Source organism: Ranitomeya imitator, chromosome 1 (genome assembly GCF_032444005.1).
Source record: "Ranitomeya imitator isolate aRanImi1 chromosome 1, aRanImi1.pri, whole genome shotgun sequence".
Lineage (NCBI taxonomy): Eukaryota > Metazoa > Chordata > Amphibia > Anura > Dendrobatidae > Ranitomeya > Ranitomeya imitator.
In genome coordinates, this window is record NC_091282.1 from 33,534,546 (window position 1) to 33,561,789 (window position 27,244).

General features: G+C 47.7%; 1 protein-coding gene across 1 annotated transcript in view; it reads right to left on the reverse strand.

The window, feature by feature from the left end:
* Positions 1-27,244, reverse strand: part of SPEF2 (sperm flagellar 2) — a 159,593-nt gene that overhangs the window by 30,916 nt on the left and 101,433 nt on the right. The window contains exons 24-27 of the mRNA XM_069745962.1: positions 4,740-4,877; positions 3,635-3,795; positions 1,328-1,511; positions 603-753 (exon numbers count right to left, since the gene is read on the reverse strand). Coding sequence (XP_069602063.1) covers positions 603-753; positions 1,328-1,511; positions 3,635-3,795; positions 4,740-4,877 — 634 coding nt within the window. The remainder of the gene's footprint in view (positions 1-602; positions 754-1,327; positions 1,512-3,634; positions 3,796-4,739; positions 4,878-27,244) is intronic.

Here is a 27,244-nt window from a genome sequence, read left to right on the forward strand (position 1 = left end):
AGCCATGATACCCCATAACAATCGCAGTCATAATACTCCCATAACAATGCCAGCCATACTACCCAATAACAATCGCAGTCAAAATATCCCCATAACAATGCCAGCCATAATACCCCCATAATACTGCCAGCCATAATACCCCATAAAAATGCCAGCCATAATACCCCATAACAATCGCAGTCATAATACCCCCATAACAATGCCAGCCATAATACCCCATAACAATCGCAGTCATAATACTCCCATAACAATGCCAGCCATGATACCCCATAACAATCGCAGTCATAATACCCCCATAACAATGCCAGCCATGATACCCAATAACAATCGCAGTCATAATACCCCCATAACAATGCCAGCCATACTACCCAATAACAATCGCAGTCATAATACCCTCATAACAATGCCAGCCATGATACCCCATAACAATCGCAGTCATAATACCCCCATAACAATGCCAGCCATAATACCCCATAACAGTGCCAGCCACATTACCCCCATAACAATGGTAGCCATAATATCCCCATAACAATGTTATCCATAATACCCCCATAACAGTGCCAGCTGTAATAGCCCTATAACAGCCACTAGTGGGCGCTCACCTTTTTTCCTGTTGGGTGACTTCTTTTTCGCCCCTTTCTGACTGTCTCGAGACGCCGTTGGGGGGGCTCTCACTCTCTCTCTTTCCTTCAGCTCCGATATTTGCCGCTCCTTCTCCTCCTCCGCCTCCAGACGTTGCTTTTCAGCCGATACCTGTCAGGGGGCGTAAAAGAGGTGTACAAATGGGAGATGCCTTAAAGTGAGTGCACCCCGACACACAGGAAGCACATAATACGGGGTATATAGGAGTGGCGGACCACCACTAAAACGTCCGGATGAGAGACGTGCCCGATGGGGGGGATTCGCCTCACCTAAACTCCAGACAATCCCTTCCCCAAACACATCTGCTCTAGTGCTGGGGGCGCACAGATACAATGAAATATGGTGACCCTGGGGGCCCTGGTGAGGCCTCAATAGGGGGTCAGCCATGATGTGGACGCGGCCTGGGTTTGGGGGGTGCACACGTATGCTTAGGGCAGGGGTCTGTAACCTTCGGCAGCCAGACATATTGTCCGCCCCCATAGTCTGGCTTTAGTACCCCCATAACTATGTGCATTTTGGTCGTATTCAGGACAGCACGCGCCCTTAAAGGGGTATCCACTTGTTTAAAACTGAAGGCCAAGATCTGAATCCCCGGAGCGCGGCGGCCCCCACTGACCTGACCCGTCCATCACTAGTAAAGCAGCGCTGTGCCCCCCTCCAATATGCAGGGCACGTCCTGGCGTACCATGTTAGCGATGGCTGCCAGCGCGGACTGCCACGTGTCGTGAACGAGCCTCTGATCGGCCTCGGGCGGCTGCCCCGTCACCTCCGCGCTGGCGTCCTCCTTCCCTTTCCCAGCGGCCGTTTTACTTTTCAGCTTCCCCGCGTTCACCTCTGGAGTCGGGGGTCTTCTGGGAACCAGTGGGATCCTTCGATCGGGAAACAGAAGGCGTGAAAAGTAATTGTTGCATCATCAGAACTTCGCAGCTTTTAGGACCCGATCTCGTTGGCCGTGGCCGGACGGAGCGCCAAACATGTAGTAGATATAATAATAATATTGGCAAATACCTCCAATTAGAAATGTATAGTTCTTCTGATTCGCTATATTCCATACCCCATGTGCGGGGCATTGCAGTAGCTTAGATATCCATGGTTACCACCACTAGCACTAGCAGTTGTAATTGTAACCATGGATACCTAAGCTACTGCAATGCCCTGCACATGGGGTAAGAAACATCGCGAATCAGAAGAACTATACTACATTTTTAATTGGAGCTATTTACTAATAATATTATTATTATTACACCTACTACATATTAGGATAGGATCTTAGAGATGGGAATACCACTTTAAGCTTATTCTTTAACTTTTTAAATTGACTTTATTTGTCGATTTTTGACAATTTTTTAAGATTGCTGTTTGTTTTCCTGGCACACGGCTTGTCCTGCTCTCAGCTGAGGAGTGGATGCAGTGATCTCTCTGCTGCTTTGTTACAATGTATCAGTCTGGAATGGATAGATGAACATAGAGGGGCGCTGGCTGGACCGAAACAGCAAAAAAACTTCTGATGACGACGATCGACTTCTGAGAACCCCGACGTCTTCGCAGAAGGTTTCTTCCAGGACAGATATCAGATCAGATGGGGGCTGAGATACAAGAGACGGTGACGAGAGCCGCCATGTTTGTACTGACAGTGCACAGTGGCGGTTTATACTATATACTACAATACGGTGGGACCAAAATAAAGTAAAAACAAAAACCTTAAAATACAGAAAAAAATAAAATAAAAATTCAAATGACTCCCCAACAAAGTTTAAAAAGAAAAACAAATTAAAAAATAACGTGAAAAAATAAAATAAAAATTCAAATGACTCCCCCATGAAGTTTAAAAAGAAAAACACGTAAAAAAAATAACGTAAAAATATACAGAAAAAAATAAAATAAAAATTCAAATGACTCCCCCCATGAAGTTTAAAAAGAAAAACAAATAAAAAAATAACGTAAAAATATACAGAAAAAAAATAAAATAAAAATTCAAATGACTCCCCCATGAAGTTTAAAAAGAAAAAACAAATAAAAAAAAGGTAAAAATATACAGAAAAAATAAAATAAAAATTCAAATGACTCCCCCATGAAGTTTAAAAAGAAAAACAAATAAAAAAATAACGTGAAAAAATAAAATAAAAATTCAAATGACTCCCCCATGAAGTTTAAAAAGAAAAAACAAATAAAAAAAAGGTAAAAATATACAGAAAAAATAAAATAAAAATTCAAATGACTCCCCCATGAAGTTTAAAAAGAAAAACAAATAAAAAAATAACGTAAAAATATACAGAAAAAAATAAAATAAAAATTCAAATGACTCCCCCATGAAGTTTAAAAAGAAAAACAAATAAAAAAATAACGTAAAAATATACAGAAAAAAAAATAAAATAAAAATTCAAATGACTCCCCCATCAAGTTTAAAAAGAAAAACAAATAAAAAAATAACGTAAAAATATACAGAAAAAAATAAAATAAAAATTCAAATGACTCCCCCATGAAGTTTAAAAAGAAAAAACAAATAAAAAAATAATGTGAAAAAATAAAATAAAAATTTAAATGACTCCCCCATGAAGTTTAAAAAGAAAAACAAATAAAAAAATAACGTAAAAATATACAGAAAAAAAATAAAATAAAAATTCAAATGACTCCCCCACTAAATAACTCCCCCATTTTCCCCTATTAAAAATAAATTAATTAATAAAATACACGTATTCAGTATCGTGGTGTCCATATAAGTCCGATCTAACAAAATCTAAAATAAACCTCATCGGTAAATGCCATAAAAAAGTTAAAAAAAAAAAAAAAAAGAATTGCGTTTTTTTTTTTTTTGCCAAATGGTATCAATAAATATGTATTTATGTTTTTTTTTAATATATCTCCATAATTGTACCGGTGATACTGTAACACGCGGCGATTGTAAACACACAAATAAATAAATAAATAAATGAATCTAAAAATGCTGTTCAGTTTGGCGACAACCGTAGAGGACATAATGTGATGTTTTTACCTTCTAGGGCTCTCGGAGTCGTCCGCGGAGCCGGAATTAGAGATGTCCAGGAGCGGGAGGCGGACGAACCCCTGCACGATCTCCGCTGGGATTTTATTCTCCATCCCTTCGTAGTAATCGCGAAGAAACCGCGCGGCGTCCTGGAAACGATCCACCTCCACCTGCGGTGACAGAGGAGTGCTCCTTAGTGTCCAGCGTTTAACCCCTCCATGATTGCTATATATATATATATATATATATATATATATATATATATAATATATATATATATATATGGGCTTATGGGGCTTTCTGGATTATTGGATTCCAGATTAAAGGAACATCACTGATATATTTTATTTACAAAGAAAAAAGATACAAACAGACAAGTGACAAAAAAAGAAAAAAAAAGTACCCAAAAAAAGTTTTGGGAGTTTCTAAAAGTGTCACGTCGTGGTCTCCGCGGTGCGTTCTGCGCTTCCTGTAGTTATCCGCATCCCCTCCCTTTCCCCCACTGTCTTTAAGGTTCCCTTTGATAATTAACCTGTTAATGACCCATGGTGAAGAATAAAAAATAGTCCGGCGAACGGTTTCCCAGCGCCATGATGTGTATTCTTCATTATGACGGTGGAATGGAGCGGTGTCGGATAACCCCTTTAAATTAAAGGTCTCATTGGCGCATAGGTACAGTGTGACCATGATGGGTGAGGGGGGGACGACACCAGCAGCTGCCATGTGGGTGTGATGATGCCCGCGCCTGGGAACTGCACACAAACCACATTCCCAAAGATCAGCGTCTGCGGAGGCCGTTACTACTGATCTCATCTTCCACCTGCCGCGGCTGCCGCACGATAGGAGTGATGTCAGGTCCTCTATAATGTGATGGGGGGTCCGCTGCCCTGTGTGACCCCCATAATCAGCTCCATAAGGCAGATCCCGCTGCATCCATCAATGGTCTAATGTGTACAGTGGGATCAGACATGGCGGATCTCCCGGGGGGCACTCACTACTGATCACTGGAGATCCCATCTCTGGAGGAGGTCAGACCCCCACGGTGATCATTAGTCGCACCCTATGTAGGTCGCAGTACCCCCCAATCTGTGAGAGCACAGTCACATATAAATACCTGCATCAATGAAAAGAAATGGTTCATGAGAATCCCCAGACGATCCTCCAGCCATCCGTCACTCATAAGCTCAGTCCGCTCCTGCTCGGCCTCCTCCTTCCTGTTGTCGCAGATATCCCAGAGACGATCTCTCAAATCCTTTAAAGAAAAAAAAGAAAAATCATCAAAAAGTAAAAATATAGAATTCAAGAAAATCTCCACCTCGTGACGCCATCATTAATAATTACTTATAATATTCATATAGCGGACGTAGCCTACACGCCTCTTCACATACATACTATTATAGATGTCTGCAGCCACCACTAGGGGGAGCTCCCTGTATACAGAGATACATGATAAGATCCTGTCTGCAGCCACCACTAGGGGGAGCTCCCTGTATACAGAGATACATGATAAGATCCTGTCTGCAGCCACCACTAGGGGGAGCTTCCTGTATACAGAGATACATGATAAGATCCTGTCTGCAGCCACCACTAGGGGGAGCTCCCTGTAAACAGATATACATAAGATCCTGTCTGCAGCCACCACTAGGGGGAGCTCCCTGTATACAGAGATACATGATAAGATCCTGCCTGCAGCCACCACTAGGGGGAGCTTCCTGTATACAGAGATACATGATAAGATCCTGTCTGCAGCCACCACTAGGGGGAGCTCCCTGTATACAGAGATACATGATAAGATCGTGTCTGCAGTCACCACTAGGGGGAGCTCCCTGTATACAGAGATACATGATAAGATCCTGTCTGCAGCTACCACTACTAGGGGGAGCTCCCTGTATACAGAGATACATGATAAGATCCTGTCTGCAGCCACCACTACTAGGGGGAGCTCCCTGTATACAGAGATACATGATAAGATCCTGTCTGCAGCCACCACTAGGGGGAGCTCCCTGTACACAGATATACATGATAAGATTCTGTCTGCAGTCACCACTAGGGGGAGCTCCCTGTATACAGAGATACATGATAAGATCCTGTCTGCAGCCACCAATAGGGGGAGCTCCCTGTATACAGAGATACATGATAAGATCCTGTCTGCAGCCACCACTAGGGAGAGCTCCCTGTATACAGAGATACATGATAAGATCCTGTCTGCAGCCACCACTAGGGGGAGCTCCCTGTATACAGAGACACATGATAAGATCCTGTCTGCAGTCACCACTAGGGGGAGCTCCCTGTATACAGAGATACATGATAAGATCCTGTCTGCAGTCACCACTAGGGGGAGCTCCCTGTATACAGAGATACATGATAAGATCCTGTCTGCAGTCACCACTAGGGGGAGCTCCCTGTATACAGAGATACATGATAAGATCCTGTCTGCAGTCACCACTAGGGGGAGCTCCCTGTATACAGAGATACATGATAAGATCCTGTCTGCAGCCACCACTAGGGGGAGCTCCCTGTATACAGAGATACATGATAAGATCCTGTCTGCAGCCACCACTAGGGGGAGCCCCCTGTATACAGAGATACATGATAAGATCCTGTCTACAGCCACCACTAGGGGGAGCTCCCTGTATACAGAGATATATGATAAGATCCTGTCTGCAGCCACCACTAGGGGGAGCTCCCTGTATACAGAGATACATGATAAGATCCTGTCTGCAGCCACCACTAGGGGGAGCTCCCTGTATACAGAGATACATGATAAGATCCTGTCTGCAGCCACCACTAGAGAGAGCTTCCTGTATACAGAGATACATGATAAGATCCTGTCTGCAGCCACCACTAGGGGGAGCTCCCTGTATACAGAGATACATGATAAGATCCTGCCTGCAGCCACCACTAGGGGGAGCTTCCTGTATACAGAGATACATGATAAGATCCTGCCTGCAGCCACCACTAGGGGGAGCTCCCTGTATACAGAGATACATGATAAGATCGTGTCTGCAGTCACCACTAGGGGGAGCTCCCTGTATACAGAGATACATGATAAGATCCTGTCTGCAGCTACCACTACTAGGGGGAGCTCCCTGTATACAGAGATACATGATAAGATCCTGTCTGCAGCCACCACTACTAGGGGGAGCTCCCTGTATACAGAGATACATGATAAGATCCTGTCTGCAGCCACCACTAGGGGGAGCTCCCTGTACACAGATATACATGATAAGATTCTGTCTGCAGTCACCACTAGGGGGAGCTCCCTGTATACAGAGATACATGATAAGATCCTGTCTGCAGCCACCAATAGGGGGAGCTCCCTGTATACAGAGATACATGATAAGATCCTGTCTGCAGCCACCACTAGGGAGAGCTCCCTGTATACAGAGATACATGATAAGATCCTGTCTGCAGCCACCACTAGGGGGAGCTCCCTGTATACAGAGACACATGATAAGATCCTGTCTGCAGTCACCACTAGGGGGAGCTCCCTGTATACAGAGATACATGATAAGATCCTGTCTGCAGTCACCACTAGGGGGAGCTCCCTGTATACAGAGATACATGATAAGATCCTGTCTGCAGTCACCACTAGGGGGAGCTCCCTGTATACAGAGATACATGATAAGATCCTGTCTGCAGTCACCACTAGGGGGAGCTCCCTGTATACAGAGATACATGATAAGATCCTGTCTGCAGCCACCACTAGGGGGAGCTCCCTGTATACAGAGATACATGATAAGATCCTGTCTGCAGCCACCACTAGGGGGAGCCCCCTGTATACAGAGATACATGATAAGATCCTGTCTGCAGCCACCACTAGGGGGAGCTCCCTGTATACAGAGACACATGATAAGATCCTGTCTGCAGCCACCACTAGGGGGAGCTCCCTGTATACAGAGATACATGATAAGATCCTGTCTGCAGCCACCAATAGGGAGAGCTCCCTGTATACAGAGACACATGATAAGATCCTGTCTGCAGCCACCACTAGGGGGAGCTCCCTGTATACAGAGACACATGATAAGATCCTGTCTGCAGCCACCAATAGGGAGAGCTCCCTGTATACAGAGACACATGATAAGATTCTGTCTGCAGCCACCACTAGAGGGAGCTCCCTGTATACAGAGATACATGATAAGATCCTGTCTGCAGCCACCAATAGGGAGAGCTCCCTGTAAACAGAGATACATGATAAGATCCTGTCTGCAGTCACCACTAGGGGGAGCTCCCTGTATACAGAGATACATGATAAGATCCTGTCTGCAGTCACCACTAGGGGGAGCTCCCTGTATACAGAGATACATGATAAGATCCTGTCTGCAGCCACCACTAGGGGGAGCTCCCTGTATACAGAGATACATGATAAGATCCTGTCTGCAGTCACCACTAGGGGGAGCTCCCTGTATACAGAGATACATGATAAGATCCTGTCTGCAGCCACCACTAGGGGGAGCTCCCTGTATACAGAGATACATGATAAGATCCTGTCTGCAGTCACCACTAGCGGGAGCTCCCTGTATACAGAGATACATGATAAGATCCTGTCTGCAGTCACCACTAGGGGGAGCTCCCTGTATACAGAGATACATGATAAGATCCTGTCTGCAGCCACCACTAGCGGGAGCTCCCTGTATACAGAGATACATGATAAGATCCTGTCTGCAGCCACCAATAGGGAGAGCTCCCTGTATACAGAGATACATGATAAGATTCTGTCTGCAGTCAACACTAGGGGGAGCTCCCTGTATACAGAGATACATGATAAGATTCTGTCTGCAGTCAACACTAGGGGGAGCTCCCTGTATACAGAGATACATAAGATTCTGTCTGCAGTCACCACTAGGGGGAGCTCCCTGTATACAGAGATACATGATAAGATCCTGTCTGCAGCCACCACTAGGGGGAGCTCCCTGTATACAGAGATACATGATAAGATCCTGTCTGCAGCCACCACTAGGGGGAGCCCCCTGTATACAGAGATACATGATAAGATCCTGTCTACAGCCACCACTAGGGGGAGCTCCCTGTATACAGAGATATATGATAAGATCCTGTCTGCAGCCACCACTAGGGGGAGCTCCCTGTATACAGAGATACATGATAAGATCCTGTCTGCAGCCACCACTAGGGGGAGCTCCCTGTATACAGAGATACATGATAAGATCCTGTCTGCAGCCACCACTAGAGAGAGCTTCCTGTATACAGAGATACATGATAAGATCCTGTCTGCAGCCACCACTAGGGGGAGCTCCCTGTATACAGATATACATAAGATCCTGTCTGCAGCCACCACTAGGGGGAGCTCCCTGTATACAGAGATACATGATAAGATCCTGCCTGCAGCCACCACTAGGGGGAGCTTCCTGTATACAGAGATACATGATAAGATCCTGTCTGCAGCCACCACTAGGGGGAGCTCCCTGTATACAGAGATACATGATAAGATCGTGTCTGCAGTCACCACTAGGGGGAGCTCCCTGTATACAGAGATACATGATAAGATCCTGTCTGCAGCTACCACTACTAGGGGGAGCTCCCTGTATACAGAGATACATGATAAGATCCTGTCTGCAGCCACCACTACTAGGGGGAGCTCCCTGTATACAGAGATACATGATAAGATCCTGTCTGCAGCCACCACTAGGGGGAGCTCCCTGTACACAGATATACATGATAAGATTCTGTCTGCAGTCACCACTAGGGGGAGCTCCCTGTATACAGAGATACATGATAAGATCCTGTCTGCAGCCACCAATAGGGGGAGCTCCCTGTATACAGAGATACATGATAAGATCCTGTCTGCAGCCACCACTAGGGAGAGCTCCCTGTATACAGAGATACATGATAAGATCCTGTCTGCAGCCACCACTAGGGGGAGCTCCCTGTATACAGAGACACATGATAAGATCCTGTCTGCAGTCACCACTAGGGGGAGCTCCCTGTATACAGAGATACATGATAAGATCCTGTCTGCAGTCACCACTAGGGGGAGCTCCCTGTATACAGAGATACATGATAAGATCCTGTCTGCAGTCACCACTAGGGGGAGCTCCCTGTATACAGAGATACATGATAAGATCCTGTCTGCAGTCACCACTAGGGGGAGCTCCCTGTATACAGAGATACATGATAAGATCCTGTCTGCAGCCACCACTAGGGGGAGCTCCCTGTATACAGAGATACATGATAAGATCCTGTCTGCAGCCACCACTAGGGGGAGCCCCCTGTATACAGAGATACATGATAAGATCCTGTCTGCAGCCACCACTAGGGGGAGCTCCCTGTATACAGAGACACATGATAAGATCCTGTCTGCAGCCACCACTAGGGGGAGCTCCCTGTATACAGAGATACATGATAAGATCCTGTCTGCAGCCACCAATAGGGAGAGCTCCCTGTATACAGAGACACATGATAAGATCCTGTCTGCAGCCACCACTAGGGGGAGCTCCCTGTATACAGAGACACATGATAAGATCCTGTCTGCAGCCACCAATAGGGAGAGCTCCCTGTATACAGAGACACATGATAAGATTCTGTCTGCAGCCACCACTAGAGGGAGCTCCCTGTATACAGAGATACATGATAAGATCCTGTCTGCAGCCACCAATAGGGAGAGCTCCCTGTAAACAGAGATACATGATAAGATCCTGTCTGCAGTCACCACTAGGGGGAGCTCCCTGTATACAGAGATACATGATAAGGTCCTGTCTGCAGTCACCACTAGGGGGAGCTCCCTGTATACAGAGATACATGATAAGATCCTGTCTGCAGCCACCACTAGGGGGAGCTCCCTGTATACAGAGATACATGATAAGATCCTGTCTGCAGTCACCACTAGGGGGAGCTCCCTGTATACAGAGATACATGATAAGATCCTGTCTGCAGCCACCACTAGGGGGAGCTCCCTGTATACAGAGATACATGATAAGATCCTGTCTGCAGTCACCACTAGCGGGAGCTCCCTGTATACAGAGATACATGATAAGATCCTGTCTGCAGTCACCACTAGGGGGAGCTCCCTGTATACAGAGATACATGATAAGATCCTGTCTGCAGCCACCACTAGCGGGAGCTCCCTGTATACAGAGATACATGATAAGATCCTGTCTGCAGCCACCAATAGGGAGAGCTCCCTGTATACAGAGATACATGATAAGATTCTGTCTGCAGTCAACACTAGGGGGAGCTCCCTGTATACAGAGATACATGATAAGATTCTGTCTGCAGTCAACACTAGGGGGAGCTCCCTGTATACAGAGATACATGATAAGATCCTGTCTGCAGCCACCACTAGGGGGAGCTCCCTGTATACAGAGATACATAAGATTCTGTCTGCAGCCACCACTAGGGGGAGCTCCCTGTATACAGAGATACATGATAAGATCCTGTCTGCAGCCACCACTAGGGGGAGCTCCCTGTATACAGAGATACATGATAAGATCCTGTCTGCAGCCACCACTAGGGGGAGCTCCCTGTATACAGAGATACATGATAAGATTCTGTCTGCAGCCACCACTAGGGGGAGCTCCCTGTATACAGAGATACATGATAAGATCCTGTCTGCAGCCACCACTATGGGGAGCTCCCTGTATACAGAGATACATGATAAGATCCTGTCTGCAGTCACCACTAGGGGGAGCTCCCTGTATACAGAGATAAATGATAAGATCCTGTCTGCAGCCACCACTAGGGGGAGCTCCCTGTATACAGAGATACATGATAAGATCCTGTCTGCAGCCACCACTAGGGGGAGCTCCCTGTATACAGAGATACATGATAAGATTCTGTCTTCAGCCACCACTAGAGGGAGCTCCCTGTATACAGAGATACATGATAAGTTCCTGTCTGCAGCCATCACTAGGGGGAGCTCCCTGTATACAGAGATACATGATAAGATCCTGTCTGCAGCCACCACTAGGGGGAGCTCCCTGTATACAGAGATACATGATAAGATTCTGTCTGCAGTCACCACTAGGGGGAGCTCCCTGTATACAGAGATACATGATAAGATCCTGTCTGCAGCCAACACTAGGGATAGCTCTCTGTATACAGAGAAACATGATAAGATCCTGTCTGCAGTCACCACTAGGGGGAGCTCCCTGTATACAGAGAAACATGATAAGATCCTGTCTGCAGTCACCACTAGGGGGAGCTCCCTGTATACAGAGATACATGATAAGATCCTGTCTGCAGCCACCACTAGGGGGAGCTCCCTGTATACAGAGATACATGATAAGATTCTGTCTGCAGCCACCACTATGGGGAGCTCCCTGTATACAGAGATACATGATAAGATCCTGTCTGCAGCCACCACTAGGGATAGCTCTCTGTATACACAGATACATGATAAGATCCTCTCTGCAGTCACCACTAGGGATAGCTCTCTGTATACACAGATACATGATAAGATCCTGTCTGCAGCCACCACTAGGGGGAGCTCCCTGTATACAGAGAAACATGATAAGATCCTGTCTGCAGCCACCACTAGGGGGAGCTCCCTGTATACAGAGATACATGATAAGATTCTGTCTGCAGTCACCACTAGGAGCTCCCTGTATACAGAGATACATGATAAGATCCTGTCTGCAGCCACCACTAGGGGGAGCTCCCTGTATACAGAGATACATGATAAGATTCTGTCTGCAGTCACCACTAGGAGCTCCCTGTATACAGAGATACATGATAAGATCCTGTCTGCAGTCACCACTAGGGGGAGCTCCCTGTATACAGAGATACATGATAAGATTCTGTCTGCAGCCACCACTAGGGGGAGCTCCCTGTATACAGAGATACATGATAAGATTCTGTCTGCAGTCAACACTAGGGGGAGCTCCCTGTATACAGAGATACATGATAAGATCCTGTCTGCAGTCACCACTAGGGGGAGCTCCCTGTATACAGAGATACATGATAAGATCCTGTCTGCAGTCACCACTAGGAGGAGCTCCCTGTATACAGAGATACATAAGATTCTGTCTGCAGCCACCACTAGGGGGAGCTCCCTGTATACAGAGATACATGATAAGATCCTGTCTGCAGCCACCACTAGGGGTAGCTCCCTGTATACAGAGATACATGATAAGATCCTGTCTGCAGCCACCACTAGGGGGAGCTCCCGGTATACAGAGATACATGATAAGATTCTGTCTGCAGCCACCACTAGGGGGAGCTCCCTGTATACAGAGATACATGATAAGATCCTGTCTGCAGTCACCACTAGGGGGAGCTCCCTGTATACAGAGATACATGATAAGATCCTGTCTGCAGTCACCACTAGGGGGAGCTCCCTGTATACAGAGATAAATGATAAGATCCTGTCTGCAGCCACCACTAGGGGGAGCTCCCTGTATACAGAGATACATGATAAGATTCTGTCTGCAGCCACCACTATGGGGAGCTCCCTGTATACAGAGATACATGATAAGATCCTCTCTGCAGTCACCACTAGGGGGAGCTCCCTGTATACAGAGATACATGATAAGATCCTGTCTGCAGCCACCACTAGGGGGAGCTCCCTGTATACAGAGATACATGATAAGATCCTGTCTGCAGCCACCACTAGGGGGAGCTCCCTGTATACAGAGATACATGATAAGATCCTGTCTGCAGCCACCACTATGGGGAGCTCCCTGTATACAGAGATACATGATAAGATCCTGTCTGCAGTCACCACTAGGGGGAGCTCCCTGTATACAGAGATACATGATAAGATCCTGTCTGCAGCCACCACTATGGGGAGCTCCCTGTATACAGAGATACATGATAAGATCCTGTCTGCAGCCACCACTAGGGGGAGCTCCCTGTATACAGAGATACATGATAAGATTCTGTCTGCAGTCACCACTAGGGGGAGCTCCCTGTATACACAGATACATGATAAGATCCTGTCTGCAGCCACCACTAGGGGGAGCTCCCTGTATACAGAGATACATGATAAGATCCTGTCTGCAGCCACCACTAGGGGGAGCTCCCTGTATACAGAGATACATGATAATATCCTGTCTGCAGCCACCACTAGGGGGAGCTCCCTGTATACAGAGATACATGATAAGATCCTGTCTGCAGCCACCACTAGGGGGAGCTCCCTGTATACAGAGATATATGATAAGATTCTGTCTGCAGTCACCACTAGGGGGAGCTCCCTGTATACAGAGAAACATGATAAGATCCTGTCTGCAGCCACCACTAGGGGGAGCTCCCTGTATACAGAGATACATGATAAGATCCTGTCTGCAGCCACCACTAGAGGGAGCTCCCTGTATACAGAGATACATGATAAGATCCTGTCTGCAGTCACCACTAGGGGGAGCTCCCTGTATACAGAGACACATGATAAGATCCTGGCTGCAGTCACCACTAGGGGGAGCTCCCTGTATACAGAGATACATGATAAGATCCTGTCTGCAGCCACCACTAGGGGGAGCACCCTGTATAAAGAGACACAGGATAAGATTCTGTCTGCAGCCACCACTAGGGGGAGCTCCCTGTATACAGAGATACATGATAAGATCCTGTCTGCAACCGCCACTAGGGGGAGCACCCTGTATACAGAGATACATGATAAGATCCTGTCTGCAGGTACCACTAGGGGGAGCTCCCTGTATACAGAGATACATGATAAGATCCTGTCTGCAACCGCCACTAGGGGGAGCACCCTGTATACAGAGATACATGATGAGATCCTGTCTGCAGTCACCACTAGGGGGAGCTCCCTGTATACAGAGAAACATGATAAGATTCTGTCTGCAGCCACCACTAGGGGGAGCTCCCTGTATACAGAGATACATGATAAGATCCTGTCTGCAACCGCCACTAGGGGGAGCACCCTGTATACAGAGATACATGATAAGATCCTGTCTGCAGACACCACTAGGGGGAGCTCCCTGTATACAGAGATACATGATAAGATCCTGTCTGCAACCGCCACTAGGGGGAGCACCCTGTATACAGAGATACATGATGAGATCCTGTCTGCAGTCACCACTAGGGGGAGCTCCCTGTATACAGAGAAACATGATAAGATTCTGTCTGCAGCCACCACTAGGGGGAGCTCCCTGTATACAGAGATACATGATAAGATCCTGTCTGCAGCCACCACTAGGGGGAGCTCCCTGTATACAGAGATACATGATAAGATCCTGTCTGCAGCCACCACTATGGGGAGCTCCCTGTATACAGAGATACATGATAAGATCCTCTCTGCAGTCACCACTAGGGATAGCTCTCTGTATACACAGATACATGATAAGATCCTGTCTGCAGCCACCACTAGGGGGAGCTCCCTGTATACAGAGATACATGATAAGATCCTGTCTGCAGCCACCACTAGGGGGAGCTCCCTGTATACAGAGATACATGATAATATCCTGTCTGCAGCCACCACTAGGTGGAGCTCCCTGTATACAGAGATACATGATAAGATCCTGTCTGCAGCCACCACTAGGGGGAGCTCCCTGTATACAGAGATATATGATAAGATTCTGTCTGCAGTCACCACTAGGGGGAGCTCCCTGTATACAGAGAAACATGATAAGATCCTGTCTGCAGCCACCACTAGGGGGAGCTCCCTGTATACAGAGATACATGATAAGATCCTGTCTGCAGCCACCACTAGAGGGAGCTCCCTGTATACAGAGATACATGATAAGATCCTGTCTGCAGTCACCACTAGGGGGAGCTCCCTGTATACAGAGACACATGATAAGATCCTGGCTGCAGTCACCACTAGGGGGAGCTCCCTGTATACAGAGATACATGATAAGATCCTGTCTGCAGCCACCACTAGGGGGAGCACCCTGTATAAAGAGACACAGGATAAGATTCTGTCTGCAGCCACCACTAGGGGGAGCTCCCTGTATACAGAGATACATGATAAGATCCTGTCTGCAACCGCCACTAGGGGGAGCACCCTGTATACAGAGATACATGATAAGATCCTGTCTGCAGGTACCACTAGGGGGAGCTCCCTGTATACAGAGATACATGATAAGATCCTGTCTGCAACCGCCACTAGGGGGAGCACCCTGTATACAGAGATACATGATGAGATCCTGCCTGCAGTCACCACTAGGGGGAGCTCCCTGTATACAGAGATACATGATAAGATCCTGTCTGCAGCCACCACTAGGGGGAGCTCCCTGTATACAGAGATACATGATAAGATTCTGTCTGCAGTCACCACTAGGGGGAGCTCCCTGTATACAGAGATACATGATAAGATCCTGTCTGCAGTCACCACTAGGGGGAGCTCCCTGTATACAGAGATACATGATAAGATTCTGTCTGCAGCCACCACTAGGGGGAGCTCCCTGTATACAGAGATACATGATAAGATCCTGTCTGCAGCCACCACTAGGGGGAGCTCCCTGTATACAGAGATACATGATAAGATTCTGTCTGCAGTCACCACTAGGGGGAGGTCCCTGTATACAGAGAAACATGATAAGATTCTGTCTGCAGCCACCACTAGGGGGAGCTCCTTGTATACAGAGATACATGATAAGATCCTGTCTGCAACCGCCACTAGGGGAAGCACCCTGTATACAGAGATACATGATAAGATCCTGTCTGCAACCGCCACTAGGGGAAGCACCCTGTATACAGAGATACATGATAAGATCCTGTCTGCAGACACCACTAGGGGGAGCTCCCTGTATACAGAGATACATGATAAGATCCTGTCTGCAACCGCCACTAGGGGGAGCACCCTGTATACAGAGATACATGATAAGATCCTGTCTGCAGACACCACTAGGGGGAGCTCCCTGTATACAGAGATACATGATAAGATTCTGTCTGCAGCCACCACTAGGGGGAGCTCCCTGTATACAGAGATACATGATAAGATCCTGTCTGCAATTTCAAAGATAAAGCCGTGTGCACTACTACTAGTGGTGCCCAGGTAGGTTCCCACACCATGTGATACTAAAAGAAAGAACCTGGCACTCAACTTAATGCTCGTGAGATTTTAATGGTAGTAGCCAAAAAAAACGTTTCGGTCCTATATCTGGACCTTCATCAGTTACGTACTATGATGAAAAAGTGTCAGACAAGCGGGGATTCCGTGTCTGGACACAAGCACAGCACCTATCAGCGTTAATAAGTCCAGTCTGTGTGCCTAAACCTATCTGCGCAAATACCAGACGCAGACCATGCTGTGCCTTATATGAAACTACAGTCATTCACTTTTTCATCATAGTACGTAACTGATGAAGGTCCAGATATAGGACCGAAACGTTTTTTTGGCTACTACCATTAAAATCTCACGAGCATTAAGTTGAGTGCCAGGTTCTTTCTTTTAAGATCCTGTCTGCAGCCACCACTAGGGGGAGCTCCCTGTATACAGAGATACATGATAAGATCCTGTCTGCAGCCACCACTAGGGGGAGCTCCCTGTATACAGAGATACATGATAAGATCCTGTCTGCAGCCACCACTAGGGGGAGCTCCCTGTATACAGAGATACATGATAAGATCCTGTCTGCAGCCACCACTAGGGGGAGCTCCCTGTATACAGAGATACATGATAAGATTCTGTCTGCAACCGCCACTAGGGGGAGCACCCTGTATACAGAGATACATGATAAGATCCTGTCTGCAGCCACCACTAGGGGAGCTCCCTGTATACAGAGATACATGATAAGATCCTGTCTGCAGCCACCACTAGGGGGAGCTCCCTGTATACAGAGATACATGATAAGATCCTGTCTGCAGCCACCACTAGGGGGAGCACCCTGTATACAGAGATACATGATAAGATCCTGTCTGCAGTCACCACTAGGGGGAGCTCCCTGTATACAGAGATACATGATAAGATCCTGTCTGCAGCCACCACTAGGGGGAGCTCCCTGTATACAGAGAAACATGATAAGATTCTGTCTGCAGTCACCACTAGGGGGAGCTCCCTGTATACAGAGATACATGATAAGATCCTGTCTGCAGCCACCACTAGGGGGAGCTCCCTGTATACAGAGATACATGATAAGATCCTGTCTGCAGTCACCACTAGGGGGAGCTCCCTGTATACAGAGATACATGATAAGATCCTGTCTGCAGCCACCACTAGGGGGAGCTCCCTGTATACAGAGATACATGATAAGATCCTGTCTGCAGTCACCACTAGGGGGAGCTCCCTGTATACAGAGATACATGATAAGATCCTGTCTGCAGCCACCACTAGGGGGAGCTCCCTGTATACAGAGATACGTGATAAGATCCTGTCTGCAGCCACCACTAGAGGGAGCTCCCTGTATACAGAGATACATGATAAGATCCTGTCTGCAGCCACCACTAGGGGGAGCTCCCTGTATACAGAGATACATGATAAGATCCTGTTTGCAGCCACCACTAGGGGGAGCTCCCTGTATACAGAGAAACATGATAAGATTCTGTCTGCAGCCACCACTAGGGGGAGCTCCCTGTATACAGAGATACATGATAAGATCCTGTCTGCAGCCACCACTAGGGAGAGCTCCCTGTATACAGAGATACATGATAAGATCCTGTCTGCAGCCACCACTAGGGAGAGCTCCCTGTATACAGAGATACATGATAAGATCCTGTCTGCAGCCACCACTAGGGGGAGCTCCCTGTATACAGAGATACGTGATAAGATCCTGTCTGCAGCCACCACTAGAGGGAGCTCCCTGTATACAGAGATACATGATAAGATCCTGTCTGCAGCCACCACTAGAGGGAGCTCCCTGTATACAGAGATACATGATAAGATCGTGTCTGCAGCCACCACTAGGGGGAGCTCCCTGTATACAGAGATACATGATAAGATTCTGTCTGCAGCCACCACTAGGGGGAGCTCCCTGTATACAGAGATAAATGATAAGATCCTGTCTGCAGCCACCACTAGGGGGAGCTCCCTGTATACAGAGATACATGGTAAGATCCTGTCTGCAGTCACCACTAGGGGGAGCTCCCTGTATACAGAGATACATGATAAGATCCTGTCTGCAGTCACCACTAGGGGGAGCTCCCTGTATACAGAGAAACATGATAAGATCCTGTCTGCAGCCACCACTAGGGGGAGCTCCCTGTATACAGAGACACATGATAAGATCCTGTCTGCAGCCACCACTAGGGGGAGCTCCCTGTATACAGAGAAACATGATAAGATCCTGTCTGCAGTCACCACTAGGGGGAGCTCCCTGTATACAGAGAAACATGATAAGATCCTGTCTGCAGCCACCACTAGGGGGAGCTCCCTGTATACAGAGACACATGATAAGATCCTGTCTGCAGCCACCACTAGGGGGAGCTCCCTGTATACATAGAAACATGATAAGATCCTGTCTGCAGTCACCACTAGGGGGAGCTCCCTGTATACAGAGAAACATGATAAGATCCTGTCTGCAGTCACCACTAGGGGGAGCTCCCTGTATACAGAGAAACATGATAAGATCCTGTCTGCAGCCACCACTAGGGGGAGCTCCCTGTATACAGAGAAACATGATAAGATCCTGTCTGCAGTCACCACTAGGGGGAGCTCCCTGTATACAGAGAAACATGATAAGATCCTGTCTGCAGTCACCGCTAGGGGGAACTCCCTGGATACAGAGATACATGATAAGATCCTGTCTGCAGTCACCACTAGGGGGAGCTCCCTGTATACAGAGAAACATGATAAGATCCTGTCTGCAGCCACCACTAGGGGGAGCTCCCTGTATACAGAGACACATGATAAGATCCTGTCTGCAGCCACCACTAGGGGGAGCTCCCTGTATACAGAGAAACATGATAAGATCCTGTCTGCAGTCACCACTAGGGGGAGCTCCCTGTATACAGAGAAACATGATAAGATCCTGTCTGCAGCCACCACTAGGGGGAGCTCCCTGTATACAGAGATACATGATAATATCCTGTCTGCAGTCACCACTAGGGGGAGCTCCCTGTATACAGAGATACATGATAAGATCCTGTCTGCAGCCACCACTAGGGGGAGCTCCCTGTATACAGAGATACATGATAAGATCCTGTCTGCAGTCACCACTAGGGGGAGCTCCCTGTATACAGAGAAACATGATAAGATCCTGTCTGCAGTCACCACTAGTGGGAGCTCCCTGTATATAGAGATACATGATAAGATCCTGTCTGCAGTCACCACTAGGGGGAGCTCCCTGTATACAGAGATACATGATAAGATCCTGTCTGCAGCCACCACTAGGGGGAGCTCCCTGTATACAGAGATACATGATAAGATTCTGTCTGCAGCCACCACTAGGGGGAGCTCCCTGTATACAGAGATACATGATAAGATCCTGTCTGCAGCCACCACTAGGGGGAGCTCCCTGTATACAGAGATACATGATAAGATCCTGTCTGCAGCCACCACTAAGGGGAGCTCCCTGTATACAGAGATACATGATAAGATTCTGTCTGCAGCCACCACTAGGGGGAGCTCCCTGTATACAGAGATACATGATAAGATTCTGTCTGCAGTCACCACTAGAGGGAGCTCTCTGTATACAGAGATACATGATAAGATCCTGTCTGCAGCCACCACTAGAGGGAGCTCCCTGTATACAGAGATACATGATAAGATCCTGTCTGCAGCCACCACTAGAGGGAGCTCCCTGTATACAGAGATACATGATAAGATCCTGTCTGCAGTCACCACTAGGGGGAGCTCCCTGTATACAGAGATACATGATAAGATCCTGTCTGCAGCCACCACTAGGGGGAGCTCCCTGTATACAGAGATACATGATAAGATTCTGTCTGCAGCCACCACTAGGGGGAGCTCCCTGTATACAGAGATACATGATAAGATTCTGTCTGCAGTCACCACTAGAGGGAGCTCTCTGTATACAGAGATACATGATAAGATCCTGTCTGCAGCCACCACTAGGGGGAGCTCCCTGTATACAGATACATGATAAGATCCTGTCTGCAGTCACCACTAGGGGGAGCTCCCTGTATACAGAGATACATGATAAGATTCTGTCTGCAGTCACCACTAGAGGGAGCTCCCTGTATACAGAGATACATGATAAGATCCTGTCTGCAGTCACCACTAGGGGGAGCTCCCTGTATACAGAGATACATGATAAGATCCTGTCTGCAGCCACCACTAGGGGGAGCTCCCTGTATACAGAGATACATGATAAGATTCTGTCTGCAGCCACCACTAGGGGGAGCTCCCTGTATACAGAGATACATGATAAGACCCTGTCTGCAGCCACCACTAGGGGGAGCTTCCTGTATACAGAGATACATGATAAGATCCTGTCTGCAGCCACCACTAGGGGGAGCTCCCTGTATACAGAGATACATGATAAGATCCTGTTTGCAGTCACCACTAGGGGGAGCTCCCTGTATACAGAGATACATGATAAGATCCTGTCTGCAGTCACCACTAGGGGGAGCTCCTTGTATACAGAGATACATGATAAGATCCTGTCTACAGGCACCACTAGGGGGAGCTCCCTCTATACAGAGATACATGATAAGATCCTGTCTGCAGCCACCAATAGGGGGAGCTCCCTGTATACAGAGATACATGATAAGATTCTGTCTGCAGTCACCACTAGGGGGAGCTCCCTGTATACAGAGATAGTAACATAGTAACATAGTAACATAGTAAGGCCGAAAAAAGACATTTGTCCATCCAGTTCAGCCTATATTCCATCATAATAAATACCCAGATCTACGTCCTTCTACAGAACCTAATAATTGTATGATACAATATTGTTCTGCTCCAGGAAGACATCCAGGCCTCTCTTGAACCCCTCGACTGAGTTCGCCATCACCACCTCCTCAGGCAAGCAATTCCAGATTCTCACTGCCCTAACAGTAAAGAATCCTCTTCTATGTTGGTGGAAAAACCTTCTCTCCTCCAGACGCAAAGAATGCCCCCTTGTGCCCGTCACCTTCCTTGGTATAAACAGATCCTCAGCGAGATATTTGTATTGTCCCCTTATATACTTATACATGGTTATTAGATCGCCCCTCAGTCGTCTTTTTTCTAGACTAAATAATCCTAATTTCGCTAATCTATCTGGGTATTGTAGTTCTCCCATCCCCTTTATTAATTTTGTTGCCCTCCTTTGTACTCTCTCTAGTTCCATTATATCCTTCCTGAGCACCGGTGCCCAAAACTGGACACAGTACTCCATGTACATGAGATACATGATAAGATCCTGTCTGCAGCCACCACTAGGGGGAGCTCCCTGTATACAGAGATACATGATAAGAGTCTGTCTGCAGCCACCACTAGGGGGAGCTCCCTGTATACAGAGATACATGATAAGATCCTGTCTGCAGCCACCACTAGGGGGAGCTCCCTGTATACAGAGATACATGATAAGATTCTGTCTGCAGCCACCACTAGGGGGAGCTCCCTGTATACAGAGATACATGATAAGATCCTGTCTGCAGCCACCACTAGGGGGAGCTCCCTGTATACAGAGATACATGATAAGATTCTGTCTGCAGCCACCACTAGGGGGAGCTCCCTATATACAGAGATACATGATAAGATCCTGCCTGCAGTCACCACTAGGGGGAGCTCCCTGTATACAGAGATACATGATAAGATCCTGTCTGCAGTCACCACTAGGGGGAGCTCCCTGTATACAGAGATACATGATAATATCCTGTCTGCAGCCACCACTAGGGGGAGCTCCCTGTATAGAGATACATGATAAGATCCTGTCTGCAGCCACCACTAGGGGGAGCTCCCTGTATACAGAGACACATGATAATATCCTGTCTGCAGCCACCACTAGGGGGAGCTCCCTGTATACAGAGATACATGATAAGATCCTGTCTGCAGACACCACTAGGGGGAGCTCCCTGTATACAGAGATACATGATAAGATCCTGTCTGCAGCCACCACTAGGGAGAGCTCCCTGTATACAGAGATACATAAGATCCTGTCTGCAGCCACCACTAGGGGGAGCTCCCTGTATACAGAGATACATGATAAGATCCTCTCTGCAGTCACCACTAGGGGGAGCTCCCTGTATACAGAGATACATGATAAGATCCTGTCTGCAGTCACCACTAGGGGGAGCTCCCTGTATACAGAGATACATGATAAGATCCTGTCTGCAGCCACCACTAGGGGGAGCTCTCTGTATACAGAGATACATGATAAGATCCTGTCTGCAGCCACCACTAGGGGGAGCTCCCTGTATACAGAGATACATGATAAGATCCTGTCTGCAGCCACCACTAGGGGGAGCTCTCTGTATACAGAGATACATGATAAGATCCTGTCTGCAGCCACCACTAGGGGGAGCTCCCTGTATACAGAGATACATGATAAGATCCTGTCTGCAGTCACCACTAGGGGGAGCTCCCTGTATACAGAGATACATGATAAGATTCTGTCTGCAGTCACCACTAGAGGGAGCTCCCTGTATACAGAGATACATGATAAGATCCTGTCTGCAGTCACCACTAGGGGGAGCTCCCTGTATACAGAGATACATGATAAGATCCTGTCTGCAGCCACCACTAGGGGGAGCTCCCTGTATACAGAGATACATGATAAGATTCTGTCTGCAGCCACCACTAGGGGGAGCTCCCTGTATACAGAGATACATGATAAGACCCTGTCTGCAGCCACCACTAGGGGGAGCTTCCTGTATACAGAGATACATGATAAGATCCTGTCTGCAGCCACCACTAGGGGGAGCTCCCTGTATAGAGATACATGATAAGATCCTGTTTGCAGTCACCACTAGGGGGAGCTCCCTGTATACAGAGATACATGATAAGATCCTGTCTGCAGTCACCACTAGGGGGAGCTCCCTGTATACAGAGATACATGATAAGATCCTGTCTGCAGCCACCACTAGGGGGAGCTCCCTGTATACAGAGATACATGATAAGATTCTGTCTGCAGCCACCACTAGGGGGAGCTCCCTGTATACAGAGATACATGATAAGATTCTGTCTGCAGTCACCACTAGAGGGAGCTCTCTGTATACAGAGATACATGATAAGATCCTGTCTGCAGCCACCACTAGAGGGAGCTCCCTGTATACAGAGATACATGATAAGATCCTGTCTGCAGCCACCACTAGAGGGAGCTCCCTGTATACAGAGATACATGATAAGATCCTGTCTGCAGTCACCACTAGGGGGAGCTCCCTGTATACAGAGATACATGATAAGATCCTGTCTGCAGCCACCACTAGGGGGAGCTCCCTGTATACAGAGATACATGATAAGATTCTGTCTGCAGCCACCACTAGGGGGAGCTCCCTGTATACAGAGATACATGATAAGATTCTGTCTGCAGTCACCACTAGAGGGAGCTCTCTGTATACAGAGATACATGATAAGATCCTGTCTGCAGCCACCACTAGGGGGAGCTCCCTGTATACAGATACATGATAAGATCCTGTCTGCAGTCACCACTAGGGGGAGCTCCCTGTATACAGAGATACATGATAAGATTCTGTCTGCAGTCACCACTAGAGGGAGCTCCCTGTATACAGAGATACATGATAAGATCCTGTCTGCAGTCACCACTAGGGGGAGCTCCCTGTATACAGAGATACATGATAAGATCCTGTCTGCAGCCACCACTAGGGCTCCCTGTATACAGAGATACATGATAAGATTCTGTCTGCAGCCACCACTAGGGGGAGCTCCCTGTATACAGAGATACATGATAAGACCCTGTCTGCAGCCACCACTAGGGGGAGCTTCCTGTATACAGAGATACATGATAAGATCCTGTCTGCAGCCACCACTAGGGGGAGCTCCCTGTATAGAGATACATGATAAGATCCTGTTTGCAGTCACCACTAGGGGGAGCTCCCTGTATACAGAGATACATGATAAGATCCTGTCTGCAGTCACCACTAGGGGGAGCTCCTTGTATACAGAGAACCATGATAAGATCCTGTCTACAGGCACCACTAGGGGGAGCTCCCTCTATACAGAGATACATGATAAGATCCTGTCTGCAGCCACCAATAGGGGGAGCTCCCTGTATACAGAGATACATGATAAGATTCTGTCTGCAGTCACCACTAGGGGGAGCTCCCTGTATACAGAGATACATGATAAGATCCTGTCTGCAGCCACCACTAGGGGGAGCTCCCTGTATACAGAGATACATGATAAGAGTCTGTCTGCAGCCACCACTAGGGGGAGCTCCCTGTATACAGAGATACATGATAAGATCCTGTCTGCAGCCACCACTAGGGGGAGCTCCCTGTATACAGAGATACATGATAAGATCCTGTCTGCAGCCACCACTAGGGGGAGCTCCCTGTATACAGAGATACATGATAAGATCCTGTCTGCAGCCACCACTAGGGGGAGCTCCCTGTATACAGAGATACATGATAAGATCCTGTCTGCAGTCACCACTAGGGGGAGCTCCCTGTATACAGAGATATATGATAAGAGTCTGTCTGCAGCCACCACTAGGGGGAGCTCCCTGTATACAGAGATACATGATAAGTTCCTGTCTGCAGCCACCACTAGGGGGAGCTCCCTGTATACAGAGATACATGATAAGATTCTGTCTGCAGCCACCACTAGGGGGAGCTCCCTGTATACAGAGATACATGATAAGATCCTGTCTGCAGCCACCACTAGGGGGAGCTCCCTGTATACAGAGATACATGATAAGATTCTGTCTGCAGCCACCACTAGGGGGAGCTCCCTATATACAGAGATACATGATAAGATCCTGCCTGCAGTCACCACTAGGGGGAGCTCCCTGTATACAGAGATACATGATAAGATCCTGTCTGCAGTCACCACTAGGGGGAGCTCCCTGTATACAGAGATACATGATAATATCCTGTCTGCAGCCACCACTAGGGGGAGCTCCCTGTATAGAGATACATGATAAGATCCTGTCTGCAGCCACCACTAGGGGGAGCTCCCTGTATACAGAGATACATGATAATATCCTGTCTGCAGCCACCACTAGGGGGAGCTCCCTGTATACAGAGATACATGATAAGATCCTGTCTGCAGCCACCACTAGGGGGAGCTCCCTGTATACAGAGATACATGATAAGATCCTGTCTGCAGCCACCACTAGGGGGAGCTCCCTGTATACAGAGATACATGATAAGATCCTGTCTGCAGTCACCACTAGGGGGAGCTCCCTGTATACAGAGATACATGATAAGATCCTGTCTGCAGCCACCACTAGGGGGAGCTCCCTGTATACAGAGATACATGATAAGATCCTGTCTGCAGTCACCACTAGGGGGAGCTCCCTGTATACAGAGATACATGATAAGATCCTGTCTGCAGTCACCACTAGGGGGAGCTCCCTGTATACAGAGATACATGATAAGATCCTGTCTGCAGCCACCACTAGGGAGAGCTCCCTGTATACAGAGATACATAAGATCCTGTCTGCAGCCACCACTAGGGGGAGCTCCCTGTATACAGAGATACATGATAAGATCCTCTCTGCAGTCACCACTAGGGGGAGCTCCCTGTATACAGAGATACATGATAAGATCCTGTCTGCAGTCACCACTAGGGGGAGCTCCCTGTATACAGAGATACATGATAAGATCCTGTCTGCAGCCACCACTAGGGGGAGCTCTCTGTATACAGAGATACATGATAAGATCCTGTCTGCAGCCACCACTAGGGGGAGCTCCCTGTATACAGAGATACATGATAAGATCCTGTCTGCAGCCACCACTAGGGGGAGCTCTCTGTATACAGAGATACATGATAAGATCCTGTCTGCAGCCACCACTAGGGGGAGCTCCCTGTATACAGAGATACATGATAAGATCCTGTCTGCAGTCACCACTAGGGGGAGCTCCCTGTATACAGAGATACATGATAAGATTCTGTCTGCAGTCACCACTAGAGGGAGCTCCCTGTATACAGAGATACATGATAAGATCCTGTCTGCAGTCACCACTAGGGGGAGCTCCCTGTATACAGAGATACATGATAAGATCCTGTCTGCAGCCACCACTAGGGGGAGCTCCCTGTATACAGAGATACATGATAAGATTCTGTCTGCAGCCACCACTAGGGGGAGCTCCCTGTATACAGAGATACATGATAAGACCCTGTCTGCAGCCACCACTAGGGGGAGCTTCCTGTATACAGAGATACATGATAAGATTCTGTCTGCAGCCACCACTAGGGGGAGCTACCTGTATACAGAGATACATGATAAGATCCTGTCTGCAGCCACCACTAGGGGGAGCTCCCTGTATAGAGATACATGATAAGATCCTGTTTGCAGTCACCACTAGGGGGAGCTCCCTGTATACAGAGATACATGATAAGATCCTGTCTGCAGTCACCACTAGGGGGAGCTCCCTGTATACAGAGATACATGATAAGATCCTGTCTGCAGCCACCACTAGGGGGAGCTCCCTGTATACAGAGATACATGATAAGATTCTGTCTGCAGCCACCACTAGGGGGAGCTCCCTGTATACAGAGATACATGATAAGATTCTGTCTGCAGTCACCACTAGAGGGAGCTCTCTGTATACAGAGATACATGATAAGATCCTGTCTGCAGCCACCACTAGAGGGAGCTCCCTGTATACAGAGATACATGATAAGATCCTGTCTGCAGCCACCACTAGAGGGAGCTCCCTGTATACAGAGATACATGATAAGATCCTGTCTGCAGTCAC